Below are 20000 nucleotides of genomic sequence, written 5' to 3'. Positions count from 1 at the left end.
TTTGTTTTCAATTAGGAATTTTTCTATTTATCACACTGACATTTCAATTAACTCCAAACTCCTATGGTCATAGCCTCGTAACTCCCAACTCCTATGGTCATATCCTCTTAACTCCCAACTCCTATGGTCATATCCTCTTAACTCCAAACTCCTATGGTCATAGCCTCGTAACTCCCAACTCCTATGGTCATATCCTCTTAACTCCCAACTCCTATGGTCATATCCTCTTAACTCCAAACTCCTATGGTCATAGCCTCGTAACTCCCAACTCCTATGGTCATAGCCTCGTAACTCCCAACTCCTATGGTCATATCCTCTTAACTCCAAACTCCTATGGTCATAGCCTCGTAACTCCCAACTCCTATGGTCATAGCCTCGTAACTCCAAACTCCTATGGTCATAGCCTCGTAACTCCAAACTCCTATGGTCATAGCCTCGTAACTCCCAACTCCTATGGTCATATCCTCTTAACTCCAAACTCCTATGGTCATAGCCTCGTAACTCCCAACTCCTATGGTCATATCCTCTTAACTCCAAACTCCTATGGTCATATCCTCTTAACTCCCAACTCATATGGTCATATCCTCTTAACTCCCAACTCCTATGGTCATATCCTCTTAACTCCAAACTCATATGGTCATAGCCTCGTAACTCCCAACTCCTATGGTCATATCCTCTTAACTCCTAACTCCTATGGTCATAGCCTCTTAACTCCTAACTCCTATGGTCATAGCCTCTTAACTCTCAACTCCTATGGTCATTTTCATGAATTGTTTTAATTTTTCCTGAAGAAAAACGTCTTGCTTCAGCTCTCCAAAGATGCCCCATCTCTTGCATGGTAAATGGACGTTAACGTTGTAACGTTCTCCAGCCTTACTTCGTAGACGGCGGTGAGGTCCCTGAAGAAGTTCTTGGCCCCCTGGAGCAGGGCCTCGTTGTCGGGACAGACCACCAGATAGCCCACGTCCCTGTGGGAGCCGAAGGGGTCCAGCAGCAGCTTCTCCCAGTAGGGCAGGCCGAAGGGCGACAGCACCACAAAGTCATACTCATAACCCACCAGGAAGGTAGGGATGGGCAGGGGCTCAGGAGACTCATCTGTGCCTGATGAAAGGAAGAAGGAGGGAGGGGGAGGAGAAGGAAGGATGCAGGAAGAGAGAGGCAGGAGAGAGAAGAGAAGGTGAAGAGATGAGTAGGGGGCAGGAGTGAGGAGTGGAGAGGTATAAGAGAAGGAGAAGAGGAGGAGAGGAGCAGGAGTGAGGAGTGGAGAGGTATAAGAGAAGGAGAAGAGGAGGAGAGGAGCAGGAGTGAGGAGTGGAGAGGTATAAGAGAAGGTGAAGAGGAGGAGAGGAGCAGGAGTGAGGAGTGGAGAGGTATAAGAGAAGGTGAAGAGGAGGAGAGGAGCAGGAGTGGGGAGTGGAGAGGTATAAGAGAAGGTGAAGAGGAGGAGAGGAGCAGGAGTGAGGAGTGGAGAGGTATAAGAGAAGGAGAAGAGGAGGAGAGGGGCAGGAGTGAGGAGTGGAGAGGTATAAGAGAAGGTGAAGAGGAGGAGAGGAGCAGGAGTGGAGAGGTATAAGAGAAGGTGAAGAGGAGGAGAGGAGCAGGAGTGGAGAGGTATAAGAGAAGGAGAAGAGGAGGAGAGGAGCAGGAGTGAGGAGTGGAGAGGTATAAGAGAAGGAGAAGAGGAGCAGGAGTGAGGAGTGGAGAGGTATAAGAGAAGGTGAAGAGGAGGAGAGGAGCAGGAGTGGAGAGGTATAAGAGAAGGTGAAGAGGAGGAGAGGAGCAGGAGTGGAGAGGTATAAGAGAAGGTGAAGAGGAGGAGAGGAGCAGGAGTGGAGAGGTATAAGAGAAGGAGAAGAGGAGGAGAGGAGCAGGAGTGGAGAGGTATAAGAGAAGGTGAAGAGGAGGAGAGGAGCAGGAGTGAGGAGTGGAGAGGTATAAGAGAAGGTGAAGAGGAGGAGAGGAGCAGGAGTGAGGAGTGGAGAGGTATAAGAGAAGGAGAAGAGGAGGAGAGGAGCAGGAGTGAGGAGTGGAGAGGTATAAGAGAAGGAGAAGAGGAGGAGAGGGGTAGGAGTGAGGAGTGGAGAGGTATAAGAGAAGGTGAAGAGGAGGAGAGGAGCAGGAGTGAGGAGTGGAGAGGTATAAGAGAAGGAGAAGAGGAGGAGAGGGGCAGGAGTGGAGAGGTATAAGAGAAGGTGAAGAGGAGGAGAGGAGCAGGAGTGAGGAGTGGAGAGGTATAAGAGAAGGTGAAGAGGAGGAGAGGGGCAGGAGTGAGGAGTGGAGAGGTATAAGAGAAGGTGAAGAGGAGGAGAGGAGCAGGAGTGAGGAGTGGAGAGGTATAAGAGAAGGTGAAGAGGAGGAGAGGAGCAGGAGTGGAGAGGTATAAGAGAAGGTGAAGAGGAGGAGAGGAACAGAGGGAGTGAGTAATTACTTAAACAAGCCAGCGTGCCACCCGTCACCTCTCAGAGAAGGATTGAAAGCCCAAAGTGAACCCATCACAGCAGCAGTGGCAGCTTCCCCACTGAGCTGACATCTGGACTAGAGCAGTGTGACTTAGATGACTACTGATCTGTACCGTATCTGCCTACGTGAGTTTTTAGCTCTTGAAGAATTTAGTCCCTGGTGGCTTACCGTAGGAGCCCCGTCCAGCCATCTTGTGGAACTGCTGCCAGGTGAGGGGTCCCTGAACGCCCCAGGAGCGCACCGTCCTCTTCTTCTGGATGGCATCCTGGAGTACAGGCTGGAGGGAGAGCAGCACCCGCAACACGTCCTGAGAGCACAGAGCACTGATGTCCACCGCTGGGGAGAGGAGGAGGAGGAGAGAAATATAACTAGAAATATCAACATACCGCTAACTGGCAGGACAAATGAACAGACTGGTTTCTGTTGGTTAGTTATTCTAGCCAACTGAAGCTCTGAAGGTCCAAATGCAAAGAACAAGGTATCAATGTATCAGACATGGACTTTAATGATGGTTAGAACAACAAAATTGTGTTTTTCTTACCATTTTGTTTAGACCAGCGGTGGAGACAGGTGCTCTTGACCAGGGCCTCGTCCACCTTGCCTCCTGACATGTTGTCCATGAACTGGCGGCCGTGCTCCAGGGCCATGTAGCAGTCACTGTGGAAGTCCCTCTCCTCCACCCTCACACAGGACGGCACTGGACAACCCCCGGGCCCCCGGCTGTCAGGCTCCATCCCAGCCATGGGAGAGAAGGGGTTGGTGCACTGGTCCTGTAGCAGTAAGATCAGTTCGTCTGGTACCCTCTCCCCCCTCCCTCCTCCCCCTGTCCTCTCCAGCGAGTGTTGCCGCAGCGCCTCGAAGCGCTTCTCCGCCTCGCGGCTGACGTCCGAGTCGCGTCCGATGATGTCCAGCTCGTCCTCCAGGAAGAGGCCCGAGCTGTTGCCATAGCGGCGGTTGACGACTGCGCTAAAGCCGCAGGTGCAGGGGTACTGGGCCTCTCCCGTGGGGTCGCTCAGGTACACCCCCACGTCGGCCCCCTTGATGTTCATGTTGCACACGCAGATGCAGCAGCTGTCGAAGTTGCAGTCCTTGAAGAGGTTCATGACGGACTCAGAGAGGATGAGGTTGACGTAGAGGCTGTGGGCCTCGGGGATGGAGGGCACGGTGGCAGGTTCCACTGAGTTGATGGGTCGACAGGTGGAGGGGGTAGAGGCAGGCGAGTAGAGGTCCGAGTTCTCGTACTTGAGCGAACCCTGGACACTGGCGGGCCCTCTGGGGGTGCGTGGGGTACGGGGAGTGCGTGGTGTGGGGGCGGAGAAGCGCGGGGTGGCCGGTGAGGGCAGGATGCCCGTGCCACTGTTGCTGGGGGGGGCACTGTTGGACATGAAGGGAGTATGGGTCTGGGGTGTGTAACTCTGGCTGTAGTCCTGGTCCATGGCACTGCCCACACTGGGGATGTTACTGTGACAGAGAGAAGTGAAGAGAGGAATCAGTCACACAAACCAGCCTGTGGAGACAATATGCTAGAGCAGGGATCATCAACTAGATTCAGCCGCGGGATGATTTCTTCTTGAACGAATGGTTGGGGGACGCAACATAATTACAAATCATTTGTAGACTGCTTACATTTGTATAATTATGATCACGTCTCTCTACTATGCGTGGAAATACCTAGGAACACATTTCCCAAATTAAAATAGCTTGGAGCTGATTTCCTGGTGTTTTTACCGTTTTTTTTTATGTCCAACAATGAAAATTCAACAACAACAAAACATTGGTGGGCCAAATAAATAATAACCCGCAGGACAGAATTAGTCGCGCAGGTCGTCAATTGGGGAACCCTGTGCTAGAGCTTGATTCAAAACAACACAACAAACCAGAACTTGGGATACAGTAACACAACAATCAACAGTTCATTTCAGTATCAACTAAACCTCCATTACACAGCAGAGGTAAAACAACACAACAACAGTCAACAGGGGGAATGGTTCACAAAAAAACAGAGAAAAGTGTCTGCCTGTCTATTGGGGTATCTATTGGGGTATCTATTGGGGTATCTATTGGGGTGTCTATTGGGGTATCTATTGGGGTATCTATTGGGGTGTCTATTGGGGTATCTATTGGGGTATCTATTGGGGTATCTATTGGGGTGTCTATTGGGGTATCTATTGGGGTATCTATTGGGGTATCTATTGGGGTATCCCAATGCCACTGAGGAAGGCACTGCCATTTGAAGCAGCCACTCAATTAGGGAGATGAGTCTATTTTTGGGCCTGGCGAGAGGAGGAGAGCAGCTGTGATGAGAGCTAAAGAGGCAGGAGAGCACAGCACAGCCTGTCCCTGGCCATACCTAGGCTACTTACATATGTGTGGGACAGAAACACATTGTGGCTGAACCTAAAGCAGTAGGCCCCTGCCTCCTCCCTCTCTCTCCACCCCTATACAGTGAACTACCTTTGATCAAGGCCCATAGTGCACTATAAAGGAAATAGAGTGCTATTTGGGATGCAACCCTTACACGGCAGTAGCGCAGGTTAAGTAGTGAGGGTCGTAAAAACAGCATGACCAGCTTATAGGGCTTTCCCATGACATTCTGGGACTTGACTGCCATTCTTAGCACTCTGCAAGGAACAGAGGCCCCATCTATACCCCCCTCTACCCAGACAGAGGAACAGCAAGGTCCTAATGTTTTACATCAATTGACAGACGTTCTTTTCCAGAGCGACTTACAGGAGCAATTAGGGTTAAGTGCATTGCTCAAAGACACATCGGCAGATTGTTTCTCTCAACCTAGTCAGCCTGGGGATTCCAACCAGCAACCTTTCAGTTACTAGACTGCTGAGTGGCGCAGTGGTCTAAGGCACTGCATCTCAGTGCTAGAGGTGTCACTACAGACCCTGGTTCGATCCCGGGCTGTATCACAAGGGGTCCCATAGGGCGGCGCACATTTGGCCCAGCGTCGTCTGGGTTTAGGGGAGGCTTTGGCCGGGGACGGCCGTCATTGTAAACAAGACGTTGTTCTTAACTAACTTGCCTCGTTACATAAAACATGAATACTGGCCCAACGCTCTTAACCACTAGAAATTTGACTTGGCCCCTAAAACCCTCACAAACTTTTACAGATGCACAATTGAGAGCATCCTGTTGCGCTGTATCACTGCCTGGTACGGCAACCACTGCGGTCCCGTCGATGTGGAAAGGGGGGTGCTCCCTCTGCTGTTTCCTGAAGTCCACTATCAGCTTGTTTTGTTGACGTTGAGTGAGAGGTTATTTTCCTGGCACCACTATCCAAGGGAGTTTATCATTTTCAAACAAAACCTCCCAATGAGTAGTACTGTTATTGCGGACCTTTTTCCTAGTAGTGTGATTACCATATGGTGGCAATTGAGTGATTTGAATTGAGTGATTTGAGTGATTTGAAGTAATGGCAAAACCAGGTCTGTTTCCCTAATATATGGCTGTATGATCATAGCTGTACCTCTCTGCATAATTTGGGGCATGCCTGTTTAAACAGCCATCACTAGCCGGCTACCACCCGGTTGCTCAACCCTCCACCTTTAGAGGCTGCTGCCCTATATACATAGACATGAAATCACAGGCCACTTTAATAATGGAACACTAGTCACTTTAATAATGTTTACATACTGCTTTACTCATTTCATACGTATATACTGTATTCTATTCTACTGTATTTTAGTCAAAGCCACTCCGACATTGCTCAATCTAATATTTATTTACTTATGGATTTGTGTGTATCGTTGTGAATCGTTTTTAGATACAACTGCACTGTTAGATACTAAGGCACTGTTGGAACTAGGAAGACAAGCATTTCGCTACCCCCGCAATTACATCTGCCACATATGTGTATGTGACCAATACAATTTGATTTGATAGACCAGGCTCAGTACCGAGGGATAATAATCCTCACCTTCAATCACCACCATGCTTTCTACACTCATCTCCCCTCCTCTCAATCAGCCATGCCTGCGGAATAGAACAGGCTCCTCATGGGGTAGGGGGATAAACCCAAGTGTGTGTGTGTGTGTGTGTCTGTATCGTCTAAGTCTAAATTACACTGCAGCTTCAGTATCCCTCTGCACAGATGAGCATTACGAATTGTAAAAAAAAATCCTTGGAGCAGCTGGGAAAGTCTCCATTGGTTTCACAGGCTTTAGAAGCAGAGGAGAGGGTCCTGAGACATTCAGTTAGCCACGCAGACAGACAGCCCTCCCATAGCAGATGGGCCCCTAGCAGTTAGGCTTTCAGACAAAACACATTGGTTATGAGTGGTTCATATAGAGATTGACTGATTGATTAATTTACTCTATCAGACAATTCAACCACACACCAATACAATGGCAGGTGAGGAGAAAAGTGGTTTCTGGACTATGTACTTGAAGGAAATATGTTTACCTGTCTTTGTTGAGGTAGGCCATGGAAGGCACATGGGGGTGGTTGAGCATCTCTTGTTTGCCCACGGTGGTCCAGCTGGGCCTGTAGATGCACTCGTCTGGTATCTTGATGGGGGGCAGACACTGGCTGGGCAGGGTCTTGAGGGGGGCAAACATGGAGCAGCCCACAAATGCCTGGCACAGCTCCGGCTTGTACACAAACGAGAAGTCCTGAGGGGGAGAGAGGGAGCGGTGGCGTATGACACTGGGGTTAGACCATGTGCTGTATGTACACTGAGGCTACAGTACTATGACTTCAATTGACTTTTTCATTCATCCTTATTGTAACTCCTGGGCATGGTTAGGCTAGAAAACACCAGCAGTCCTAAGTTCAGCAACAGTTAGGTGATGCAGAGGAATTATCCATGACTTCTAATCGGGGTCAGAGAGGGGGTCAAGTTGAAAATTAGGGGCCAAACCCACCTTGATTTCCTGCGGCTTGGGGCTGCAGTAGCCTTCCTCCACCTCGATCTTGAAGTGTCCCCCAAGGGACGAGGTACCGTCCAGGTTGGTCATGCCCTGTCCGACCTCCAGGCCGCCATACTCCTTACTGCCCATGTTCATGGGAGAGTAGCCCATGATGTGCTGCTCCAGGCTGGGGGGAGTGGGGAACATCTGGTGCAAATCTGCTGAGCCTAGAGGAGATAGAGGGAGGAGAGGGGAAAGATAGGGATAAATTAAGAAAGGGGGGGGGCGTTAGAGACTAGAGAGGAATCAAGGTTCTCATTCAGTGACAACAAGTGAAGATCTGAAGTCTCAAAGGCAGCCATGGCTCAACAGGTACGATCAACAGTTTGACAGTCTAACTGCTGAGGCAACAAACACCTTGTTTCACACACAAAGCTATACACTAGTCACATAGAGAGGTAGATAATGAGACACTTGTTCCTGCCCCATGGCTCAGAGCTGTCTGTTTGGAGTGGAGCAGGGTCGCTCAGACAGCCAGTGACTTCTGTAGAACTCTTATCACCACAAGGGGGCGCAGCATAGGTAAACAACATCTCTGGGCTGAGTAGGAGTGCTGATCTATGATCAGTTTTGCCTTATGAACATAGAGACCTGATATTAGATCAGCACTCCTACTGAGATGCCTGATACATACGGATCTTGGAATGCAAACATGTGCTAAGACTAGTGACTGAAGAAGCTTCATGCTTCATTAGTGAATTAATGAGTATGAACAGGCTGTGCTTTCCAAGTGTTATATTATGAGTTTCTGCATGGGTTTGAGTTGCCTCAAGCACATTTTCAGTGCATCATCCTTAGGCTGAGGAGTGGGGAAAGCAGATCTTGGGTCAGTGCTTAGGGGTATCCTATCCCATAAGCATTGACCTAGGAGCTGATTGAACAGGCTGATCTGAGAGCAGGGAGAAGCAGGCTTACTGATGCAAGAGACTGGGTCCAAAGTGGCTGGCTTTGGTTCCTTGTTGCCAAATGTATCACCTGTTCCATTCACTGCTCGTCTGGAACCAGGCTGTTGAACATAAACAAAGACATGGCAAAAAAAAGATTCAAAACATTCAAAAGTTTATTCACAAAAACAACACACAAAATTAAATGACATGTCTCTATATATTTTATCTCAATGAGACTAAACTGTATAACAAAACATAAATCAATATTACACATTTTCTGAAACCCGAGAACAGTGACAGTCAACAAATCGATGTGACAACAACAAAGCCCCTGCAGTGAGGGGTTGGGGAACCCGGTTGGCAGGCCGTAACCCAGTGGTGGCATTGCAGCCCTCAGTGTGCTCTTGCAGTGTTGTTGGTGCCAGACAGTCTCAGAGGGGGCTGGACTGTGACTGTTCTGTGGGGGCCAAAGCCAAAACAGGGTCCTTTGGAAGCCATCCATATCCACCTTTGGGGCGGGGGTTGGGGAAAGCCTTTTTGAATCTATGCCGCGTTTACACAACTTTTTGACAAATCAGAGCAGATATATAGCCAATAATTGGGCAAAAGATCAGAATCAGTGTCTGTGTAAACGTAGCCCATAACACTGTAATGTGTTGTAGGATGACATGTCAGCCATAGACGCTGATGTACTGCATGCAAGCAACATTCTGGCTCACCAACACACACACTTGCCAGGCGGTACTCTAGCTAATGGGATATTTATTGTGGTTTAGTGCAGCGGGCAGGCTATAGTGCTGGCAGGCCCCAATGACCGCAAGTTCATCCTCTTCTCACACATACACACACACACACACACACGCACACACATGCACACGCACACACACACACAGCCTATACTGACCGTGAGTTCGTCCTCGTCTGAGTTGAAGAGGTTGTCCAGGTCGTTGATGGACACAGCCAGATCTGTCTCATGGATCAGACTGGTGGAGGCAGTGCGTGCGTGTGCGTCCGCCCGCGCTGCGTCTGGCGGAGGAAGGAACACACACGGGGATTAGGTTGATAACCCACCTGTAGCTCCCAAATATACCTTGACGTCAGAGGCTGTCAGTATTACATGTGGGCTTATTCCTGAGACTGCATTCAATAGCTAGTACACATATATACGCAATATAACCCCCCAGGAAAACACACCTGAACTAAGTCTACTAATGCATCTACATGCCTGAGGAATCTAGATAAGACTTTACCATTACAAATCATATGTGGTATGAGCTACAGACACACCACAGTATGATGGCTCAGACTGATTGATTGCATTTACTGTTGCTGAGAGAAGCCCAATGACAGGCAGGTGGTAAGCTACAGTATGGTTTCACACCATCATCAAAAGGCCGGCTTAGGCTGCTACTGCTGTCACTCGGGTAGGCTGTGGACCCAGGTAATATCCCTGTCATCTAACAGAGCACAGAACTACACAGTACAGCAGAGACAGACAGAGGATCCTTACCATCTAACAGAGCACAGAACTACACAGTACAGCAGAGACAGACAGAGGATCCTTACCATCTAACAGAGCACAGAACTACACAGTACAGCAGAGACAGACAGAGGATCCTTACCATCTAACAGAGCACAGAACTACACAGTACAGCAGAGACAGACAGAGGATCCTTACCATCTAACAGAGCACAGAACTACACAGTACAGCAGAGACAGACAGAGGATCCTTACCATCTAACAGACCTGCTGCTCCATCCTCCCCCTGAGAGACAGGGAGAGAGAAAGACAGAAGGAGAGCGAGAAACACAGAGACCAAGAGAGAGAAAGAGAGTGAGAGAGAGGCAGACCGAGAGAGAGAGAGAGAGAGAAAGGGTGAGTGAGAGACAGACGAGAGAGATCAATATTGTGCACAAAACAAATGCAAAGAAACAAAACCAATAGGATATAGCTGATCAAACACAATCAAAATATATTGATAATGGATAAACAGCTATAGCAGATACAGTCTATATGAAACTGTTTTAAATACATGTTTACAATAAACACAGTCTAAACCACATAACAAGAGGGGAATCTCTTGCCTAAATGTAGAAAGTACACAGGTGCCTCCAGCTCATGAGAGCTGTTGCTGCTCTCTCAGTCTCAGTTGAGAAAAGGTTATTTTTGGCAGACTTAACAAAAATAGAGCGAAGAGGGGAACGAACAAACGTCTCTGTACAGACTGTACTAATGAGATTTCCAGACAAGGCTACCAGTGTATGTGAGAAATGCCATGGCCTCCTAGGCCAGGGAGGGAGGGAGCCCTAACGCCACTACACTACGTCAATACCTCTCAGGGATAGGGCTGTTCTTGTGGTTCTCTGTGGCTCAGTTGGTAGAGCATGGCACATGCAAAGCCAGGATTGTGGGTTTGATTCCCATTGGGGCCACCAATTCTGAGAATGTATGCATGTCTGACTGTATGTCACTTTGGATAAAAGCGTCAGCTAAATGTCATATATTATGATGGGGCCTCCGTGTACATGGCAGGCATACGGAGTCACACACACACAAGGGGTTGGGGCTGAAGGAATGGCATGTTCCAGTAGCCATTGATTTCATTACGCTCCAGGGTCTCTCTCTCTCTCTCTCTCTCTGTGTGTAAAGGACCTTTAATCTGTTTCCTTTGAAGGCCTGCTGCAATACATGGGGGGGGGGACGGCACAAGCAGCAAACAGAAAACGTATGACGCCAGCTAGCCCCTTATCAATAACAGGCGCTTGGCTGGAACGCATCCATACAAACACAGGCACCGGCGTTCCAGCCAAGCGCCAGTTATTGATAAGGGGCTAGCTGGCGTCATACGTTTTCTGTTTGCTGCTTGTGCCCCCCTGTATTGCAGCAGGCCTGGCGACACACTGTCCTTATTATTCCAAAACGGTTTGCATGAAAGAATCCTCTCTCTCTCTTTCTCCACATCTCTGGCCATTTCATATGAGGGGTCAGGCACTTATTCACAAGATCCTGCCCTCTCAAACACAGCCATTTCATATGAGGGGTCAGGCACTTATTCACAAGATCCTGCCCTCTCAAACACAGCCATTTCATATGAGGGTCAGGCACTTATTCACAAGATCCTGCCCTCTCAAACACAGCCATTTCATATGAGGGGTCAGGCACTTATTCACAAGATCCTGCCCTCTCAAACACAGCCATTTCATATGAGGGGTCAGGCACTTATTCACAAGATCCTGCCCTCTCAAACACAGCCATTTCATATGAGGGGTCAGGCACTTATTCACAAGATCCTGCCCTCTCAAACACAGCCATTTCATATGAGGGGTCAGGCACTTATTCACAAGATCCTGCCCTCTCAAACACAGCCATTTCAGTCTGTAAATCCAAAGAATGTGGATGCTGTAGTGACATGGCGACCTCATTGTAAAGCAGAGTAGAGGAGCCTGCTGCCACTGAACAACACACAGTTTAGACCAGCGATTCTTTGCTCCAGTCTGAACTTAAATGACTTAAACCAGTTAGAAAGTGTATAGAAGTAATAATAAACGTACAATTTTAAATAATTTAATCTCTGAACAATTTCGCTTCAATCACAGTGTTTTCAACATAGAGCTATTAGCAGCGATAATTTTGTTGATTTTGTGGTCTCAAACCAGAGTTAAGAGTCCCGAGGCAAAACCAATTGAGAACCACTGGTTTAGACCTTAGACCAGCCAGTCAGTGTGATGTTCATATGGTGCCCCACAGTACAGCTCTACCAGAGACTCCCTTTCCTGTTTTCTCTGCTGCTACTATATGCCCAGCTCCACTGCTAAGTGAGTGTGCTGTTTGGTTTCATAGGCAGGGGTTTCTAGTCAATGTTCCCTCTAAGCTACACGTGTGCGCTGGCGCGCAGCTCCCTGGGGGCTGCCGCACAGAAGAGAAGAAATATCACCCCGAACAGAGAAGCACAAGATTTAATTTCACTCAACTTTCTAGAGTTGTACTTTTTTATTTATTTAACCTTTATTTAACTAGGCAAGCCAATTAAGAACAAATTCTTATTTACAATGACGGCCTAGGAACAGTGGGTTAACTGCCTTGTTCAGGGGCAGGACGACAGATTTTTACCTTGTCAGCTCTGGGATTCGATGTAGCAACCTTTCAGTCCAACGCTCTAACCACTAGGCTACCTGCCGCCCCCAGTTCTAGAGTGAACACTATCAACGCTTCCCTTTACTCTGGGAATTGTGATCGAATCAATGCAATATTAACCACTTTCAATGCAACATAGCGAAACAAAACCAACTATGCAAGACTTAAGTATGTAGAACTAACTATGTAAGAGATTGTGTTGTAGGCAGAGCGCATCGGAATAGGATTCTATTGCACTGACAGGCACGACTCAGGCCCATACTCTACACAGATCGGTGCGCCATAACCAATCACAGCTGCAGTAGGCCTATATGCAAATGGACCATTGTCATATATGGATTTGCACCATTCACTCTGAACTGGACTGTTTTACAGCATGAGCAGTCGTGATTATTATGCGCTTGTTTTGAAATCAAAGCGAGAGCTGCATGTAGCCACGTGTGCACATGTTGTTCATATTCTTTGCTACTTAGTGAGTTATTAGCCCAGTTATAGATCATTTGTAGTCAGCAATGTAGGAGTGGTTGCTTCCTACAAGAGCACAAAACGTTTGCATTTCTAGCCATCTTTGAAAAGCAAGTCAGGTAAATAGCTTTTTTGTGTCTTAAAGGGGCAGTGTTATATTTTGAAACAGGCTTGAATGAGCTAAGTAGCCAATAGGCAAAGAGTAGCATAATTTGTCTGATTAATAATACATTTTATTTTGTAAAGTGGTTTCTTGCATCAAACAACACAACATTTTCAGTCATCTCCTTGTCTGAAGGATAAGTGGATAAACAGATTAATGTCAAGCCCTGCATGTCATTTCAAAATGCTCATGGAATGTACTTGGCTGCTACTGTAGGCTGAATGAAAGAACCACCATTTTCATATAAAATGTTATGTGATGCATTTTCTCAATTGTTTATTTATGGTAGACCACTGTGGTAGGCCAACATTATGATCAAATAGCCACTCTAGCCTACTTGGCCCCTGTTAAAACTGTAACTTAAAGCGGGTACAGCCTCAGTGTTCCTAGTAAACACATGGCGAAAGTTGAACATCATTTTCCCAATGTTCAAGTTTGCGTTCAGCAGGAAAAAAATTGAGGGAACATTGTTTCTAGTGGTTCAACTGGAACACGTTTGGAGCTTTGACAGCATGCCAACCTCCTGCACACACACAACTCAGCTGGATGGGACATAAGCCAATTTGGCAATGCCAAGAGAGTCTATGGCACGCACCCACTCATGAACACACATAAAAGTGCCCAAAACATAGGCCGTCGCTTTGCAGCGTCATCAATGCAGAGTAAAGCAGGACTAAAAGATGAAGCTGAGCTAACACACACACACACACACACACACACACACACACACACACACACACACACACACACACACACACACACACACACACACACGCACGCACACACACAGTCCAAGTGCTCAGCAGATTGTGGAAGGGCTCCACTGCATATAGTGGCCACTGGGGGACCTCCTGTATCAGAAGCAGTGCAGCAGTAACAGTACACACACAGTACAGTACCACACACACAGTACAGTACCACACACACAGTACAGTACCACACACACAGTACAGTACCACACACACAATACAGTACCACACACACAATACAGTACCACACACACAGTACAGTACCACACACACAGTACAGTACCACACACACAGTACAGTACCACACACACAGTACAGTACCACACACACAGTACAGTACCACACACACAGTACAGTACCACACACACAGTGCAGTACCACACACACAGTACAGTACCACACACACAGTGCAGTACCACACACACAGTACAGTACCACACACACAGTACAGTACCACACACACAGTACAGTACCACACACACAGTACAGTACCACACACACAGTACAGTACCACACACACAGTACAGTACCACACACACAATACAGTACCACACACACAATACAGTACCACACACACAGTACAGTACCACACACACAGTACAGTACCACACACACAATACAGTACCACACACACAGTACAGTACCACACACACAGTACAGTACCACACACACAGTACAGTACCACACACACAGTACAGTACAGTACCACACACAGTACAGTACAGTACCACACACACAGTACAGTACCACACACACAGTACAGTACCACACACACACACACAGTACAGTACCACACACACAGTACAGTACCACACACACACAGTACAGTACCACACACACAGTACAGTACCACACACACAGTACAGTACAGTACCACACACAGTACAGTACCACACACACAGTACAGTACCACACACACAGTACAGTACCACACACACACACACAGTACAGTACCACACACACAGTACAGTACCACACACACAGTACAGTACCACACACACACACAGTACAGTACCACACACACACACAGTACAGTACCACACACACAGTACAGTACCACACACACAGTGCAGTACCACACACACAGTACAGTACCACACACACAGTACAGTACCACACACACAGTATAGTACCACGCACACAAAGTACACACACACACACACAGTACAGTACCACACACACAGTACAGTACCACACACACACACACAGTACAGTACCACACACACAGTACAGTACCACACACACAGTACAGTACCACACACACAGTACAGTACCACACACACACACAGTACAGTACCACACACACACACAGTACAGTACCACACACACAGTACAGTACCACACACACAGTGCAGTACCACACACACAGTACAGTACCACACACACACACACAGTACAGTACCACACACACAGTATAGTACCACACACACAAAGTACACACACACACACAGTACAGTACCACACACACAGTACAGTACCACACACACACACAGTACAGTACCACACACACACAGTACAGTACCACACACACAGTACAGTACCACACACACAGTACAGTACCACACACACAGTACCACACACACACACAGTACAGTACCACACACACAGTACAGTACCACACACATAGTACAGTACCACACACACAGTACAGTTCAGTACCACACACAGTACAGTACCACACACACAGTACCACACACACAGTACAGTACCACACACACACACAGTACAGTACCACACACATAGTACAGTACCACACACACAGTACAGTTCAGTACCACACACAGTACAGTACCACACACACAGTACCACACACACAGTACAGTACCACACACACACACAGTACAGTACCACACACACAGTACAGTACCACACACACACAGTACAGTACCACACACACACACACAGTACAGTACCACACACACAGTGCAGTACCACACACACACACAGTACAGTACCACACACACAGTATAGTACCACGCACACAAAGTACACACACACACACAGTACAGTACCACACACACAGTACAGTACCACACACACACACAGTACAGTACCACACACACACACACAGTACAGTACCACACACACAGTACAGTACCACACACACACACAGTACAGTACCACACACACACACAGTACAGTACCACACACACAGTACAGTACCACACACACACACACAGTACAGTACCACACACACACACAGTACAGTACCACACACACACACAGTACAGTACCACACACACAGTACAGTACCACACACACAGTACAGTACCACACACACAGTACAGTACCACACACACAGTACAGTACCGCACACACACACAGTACAGTACCACACACACAGTACAGTACCGCACACACACACAGTACAGTACCACACACACACACACAGTACAGTACCACACACACAGTACAGTACTACACACACACACAGTACAGTACCACACACACAGTACAGTACCACACACACACACACAAACTTGAGGGAGAAAAAAAAGCTTAGCAGCCCTTGTGAAATAAAACAAAATACAAAAAAATATATTTTAAACATGCACGCTTCAGTAAGCCAGGTTGATTTGGCCTGTTTAAGCCTAGGCCAGCACAGTGCCTCCCTCCCCCTCCTCCATGCCTCACAGACAGGGTGACAGGCAGGAAAGGGAGGCTGCCACTGCCAGGCAGCCCTCTCCCATTCCCACACCCACACACTCCCCCCCCTGCTCTCCCTCTAGTGCTGGGGGCGTTTCCACAGCTAACAGGTGGTCTAGGTTTGAAAACAGAGAGAGACAATATTAAGAAAACATCCTGAGTCCACATGGCAGGATAGGAGAATCAGAGTGAGAGAGGGGGCAGATAGAGAAGACACAAACTAAACTAAACGAGAGAGGAAATTAGAGAGGCATCAAACTATTTTGGCATCCCTCTGCTGGGATAATGTGAGTTGGAGCTGGCTTCCTGCGCAGAAGATTTGGGTGGGGAAAAGCAGGGGTCCAGCTAGCGAGACATTTACAGTGCAGGATCGCTTATCTTGTGACCCTTAACCGAACCCTTCCTGCTGCCTGAGACTAAAGGCGGTCACAAACAGTGGCATGTTGGCAGCAGCAGCAACAGCGATGGGAGGAAAGGAGGAAAGGATTTGACTCAGCCGCCCCAGTTGATGAAGTTGTAACTTTAGCCCTACCTTGTGTTTCTTCCCGGGCTGGCGCTCGCCGCCCATCTTGTCCTTCTTGTCAGAGAAGGAAAACTTGACGTCCCCGTCCTCGAAGGCGTACGGATCCACCTCAGGCTCGTGGTCATTGTCGTCGGTAATGGCGGCGGCCAGGTACTGGTTCCTCCGCTGGAGGTACATCTGCACGCGCTCCTCGGACACCTTCAGAGGCCGCTTGGAAGTGGCCATCAGTCTGGGTGTGGATGGGGACAGGGGGAGATTTATTAGGTCAGGCAAGGCCACAGAGTGCAGTCTAACAATAGTAATCCATCAACATTCATGTGGGGAGGTAAAGCAATGCATGTCTCTTCTTCAATATAATCTGTGAATCATTGTGTTTCATGTGTCTTTGTTCTCGTTGTTTATGTTGTGGTTGTTCAGATGTTACCAGGCAGTGAGCCCTGCCGGGGGGGGGGTGACCAATGGGGAGTGAGCCAGCTCATGTAGGTCCTCTCTCTCGCCTCTCGCTCCCTCCTCCCTCTCTCCGGCTCGGCTGTGATGTGAGGTGACAGTGCGCAGTGGCCCAAGCCAGAGATTAGCATCCATTCAAAGCTATGTCCCTGCCGCCAGGATTACTCCCGCTCTCTCTCTCCCTTCATCCCTTCCCTCTCTTTCTCCTCACCAGATTAGCCCTGCTGTCCTTAGCCCTGTTCACAGCACTGTCCAGCAGCCATCCCTGAAATGCATAACCCCTCAGACACTTCCCAAGACCACCACTGCTTGACCCTACCTGCCTGCTCTCCGGCCCATCCTCCCTCTATCCCTTAGTCCAGCTCACCCTCTCTCTCCATCTCTCTCTCTCTCCATCCCTCTCTCTCCATCCCTCTCTCTTCCATCCCTCTCTCTTCCATCCCTCTCCCTTCCATCTCTCTCCCTTCCATCCCTCTCGCTCTGCTCCCTCGAGTCCACTTCTCTCTCTCTCTCTCTCTCTCTCTCTCTCCATCCCTCTCTCTCTCTCTCTCTCTCCCCCCCTCTCTCTCTCTCTCTCTCCCTCTCTCTCTCCCTCTCTCTCTCCCTCTCTCTCTCTGAAGCGACACCTCTGCTCTGACATCAAGGCTTCAAGGATGTCCTTCACATGTTCAGGGTGGCGAGGAAGGATGAAGGGGGAGTTGTAATAGAGGGGCCCTGTGTGTGTGTGTTGAGGGGGTTCAAGAAGCTCTCTCCAGTCTGTGCTGCAGTGCTGGCCATGCACATTAGTGATGTATGATGTCAAAAGGGCACATAGCAAAAGAGTAACGTGCCGTATGGGCTCAGCGCCACCAAACATTCAGACATTTCTGAGGCACGGGCGGCGAGGGGGAAGGGAGGGGGCCTGGTTGTGCTCTTTCAAAAAACTTTTTTTGTAGAATTACATTTACATTTAAGTCATTTAGCAGACGCTCTTATCCAGAGCGACTTACAAATTGGTGCATTCACCTTAAGACATCCAGTGGAGCAGGCACTTTACAATAGTGCATCTAAATCTTTTAAGGGGGGGGGGGGGGTGAGAAGGATTACTTTATCCTATCCTAGGTATTCCTTAAAGAGGACCCCACCTCTTTAAGGAATCTCTTTCAGGTGTCTCCGGAAGGTGGTGATTGACTCCGCTGTCCTGGCGTCGTGAGGGAGAATGTTGGAAGTCCTTAAAAAGGGGCCTGTCTGTCTGTGTACCAGAAGGGATGATTGGGTAGTGGATGGGTAGTGGGAGTCGGGGTTGGATGCCTGACCAGTCAGGCAATAGTAGCTGTTCAATGGGGAGATAAGGATGAATGGTGAATGAATGAATGAATGAATGAATGGGGGGATACACTCACTCTGTGACAGAAACCACCTCTTGTCCTCCCGAGGCCTCGTCTCTCTCCCTGTCCCTCAGCTTGTCCCAAGGCAGCGTTGGCGTGAGTATCTCGGCCTCTTTCCTCCTGGGTAGGTTGAAGAACCTCCATGGCGCAGGGGAGCCGTCCTCCTCCAGGTTTACAGCAGAGCCTACATACATGGTGGGCTCCAGGGGCTCTGAGGGGTAGGACGTGTGGGGGTGGAGGAAGTGCAGGGACAGGCCATCTAGCCTCCGGGGTTCCCCCTCGCCACCCTTCTGCCCCACCAGGCAGGGCTCTGGGGGCGGCTGGTAGAAGTGTTGACTGTGGGGTGTTGAGGGGTTCTTCATAGAGCCGTTTCCTGTCTCCTCTCCTCGGTCGCGCTCACAGGGGTGGGGGCTGAGGGGAGGGGGCTGGGGGGAACCAGTCATCTCTGAGGAAGAGCCGCCGCTACCCACCCCTCCGCCATGCAGCTGGGGGGGCTTGGTGACACTGTCAGAGGGGCGGAGGCCGGAGAAACCACCCCCCGCTTGCTGGGACCTCATGGTTAGCCGCTGGCCCGCCGCCACCTCCGTCTCCTTGGTAACATCGTCGCAGGCGGTGCTGCGGTGGTGGAAGGGCGTCTGCGGCCTCTTGGTCTGCTTGTCGCCCTTCTCGGGCTTGTCACCCCCAGCCTTGTGCTTTGTGGGTGGCTGGGTGTGGGTGGGCTGGCCTGCTGACTGGGGCTGGCCGGGGATGCTGCCACCTCGCTGCTTCAGAGACTTATGCCTGGGAGGACACAGAGGAAGAGGAAGCATGCAAACATAAATAAACTAACAATAATATAATTTGTTAGTATTCGTGAACATTCATTAGCTCAATAACTAGCGTTGAGCAGCAACACTAATCTAGCGCAATCAATAACCAACAACAAATTGAATAAAGCTGAATTTGTGGGAGCCGAGTAGCAATTGAAAAGCACGGAATCAATTAAGTGAACAAATGAGTCCCTCTCAAATCTAATAAACTTCTCATGTCATGCTGATGCTACTCTTACAAACATCTTAAACTGATGTTATTATTCTGCACTCTATTATTCTCTAACCAAAACCATCTAGAATAGAGCATTCCCCCATCACTGAGTTCATTGGGGAGAAAACAAAGTGAAACCCTTCTGAACATGACCCAGGTGGTAGGGAGGCCTGCTTCTTGTTGGGTTTAAATGGACTGGAACGTGTTGTGGTGGTCC

At 48.7% G+C, this 20000-nt stretch overlaps 1 protein-coding gene across 1 annotated transcript in view; it reads right to left on the bottom strand.

Moving 5' to 3' along the window:
* med13a (mediator complex subunit 13a) overlaps positions 1-20000 on the bottom strand; it is a 121899-nt gene that overhangs the window by 12099 nt on the left and 89800 nt on the right. The window contains exons 9-18 of the mRNA XM_065007343.1: positions 18776-19540; positions 16956-17175; positions 10001-10031; positions 9171-9292; positions 8295-8385; positions 7335-7546; positions 6874-7082; positions 3002-3921; positions 2629-2796; positions 878-1101 (exon numbers count right to left, since the gene is read on the bottom strand). Of these exons, the coding sequence (XP_064863415.1) occupies positions 878-1101; positions 2629-2796; positions 3002-3921; positions 6874-7082; positions 7335-7546; positions 8295-8385; positions 9171-9292; positions 10001-10031; positions 16956-17175; positions 18776-19540 (2962 nt within the window). The remainder of the gene's footprint in view (positions 1-877; positions 1102-2628; positions 2797-3001; positions 3922-6873; positions 7083-7334; positions 7547-8294; positions 8386-9170; positions 9293-10000; positions 10032-16955; positions 17176-18775; positions 19541-20000) is intronic.

This window comes from Oncorhynchus nerka, linkage group LG22 (assembly GCF_034236695.1).
Source record: "Oncorhynchus nerka isolate Pitt River linkage group LG22, Oner_Uvic_2.0, whole genome shotgun sequence".
Classification (NCBI taxonomy): Eukaryota; Metazoa; Chordata; class Actinopteri; order Salmoniformes; family Salmonidae; genus Oncorhynchus; species Oncorhynchus nerka.
This window is presented reverse-complemented; position numbering and strand designations above follow the sequence as displayed.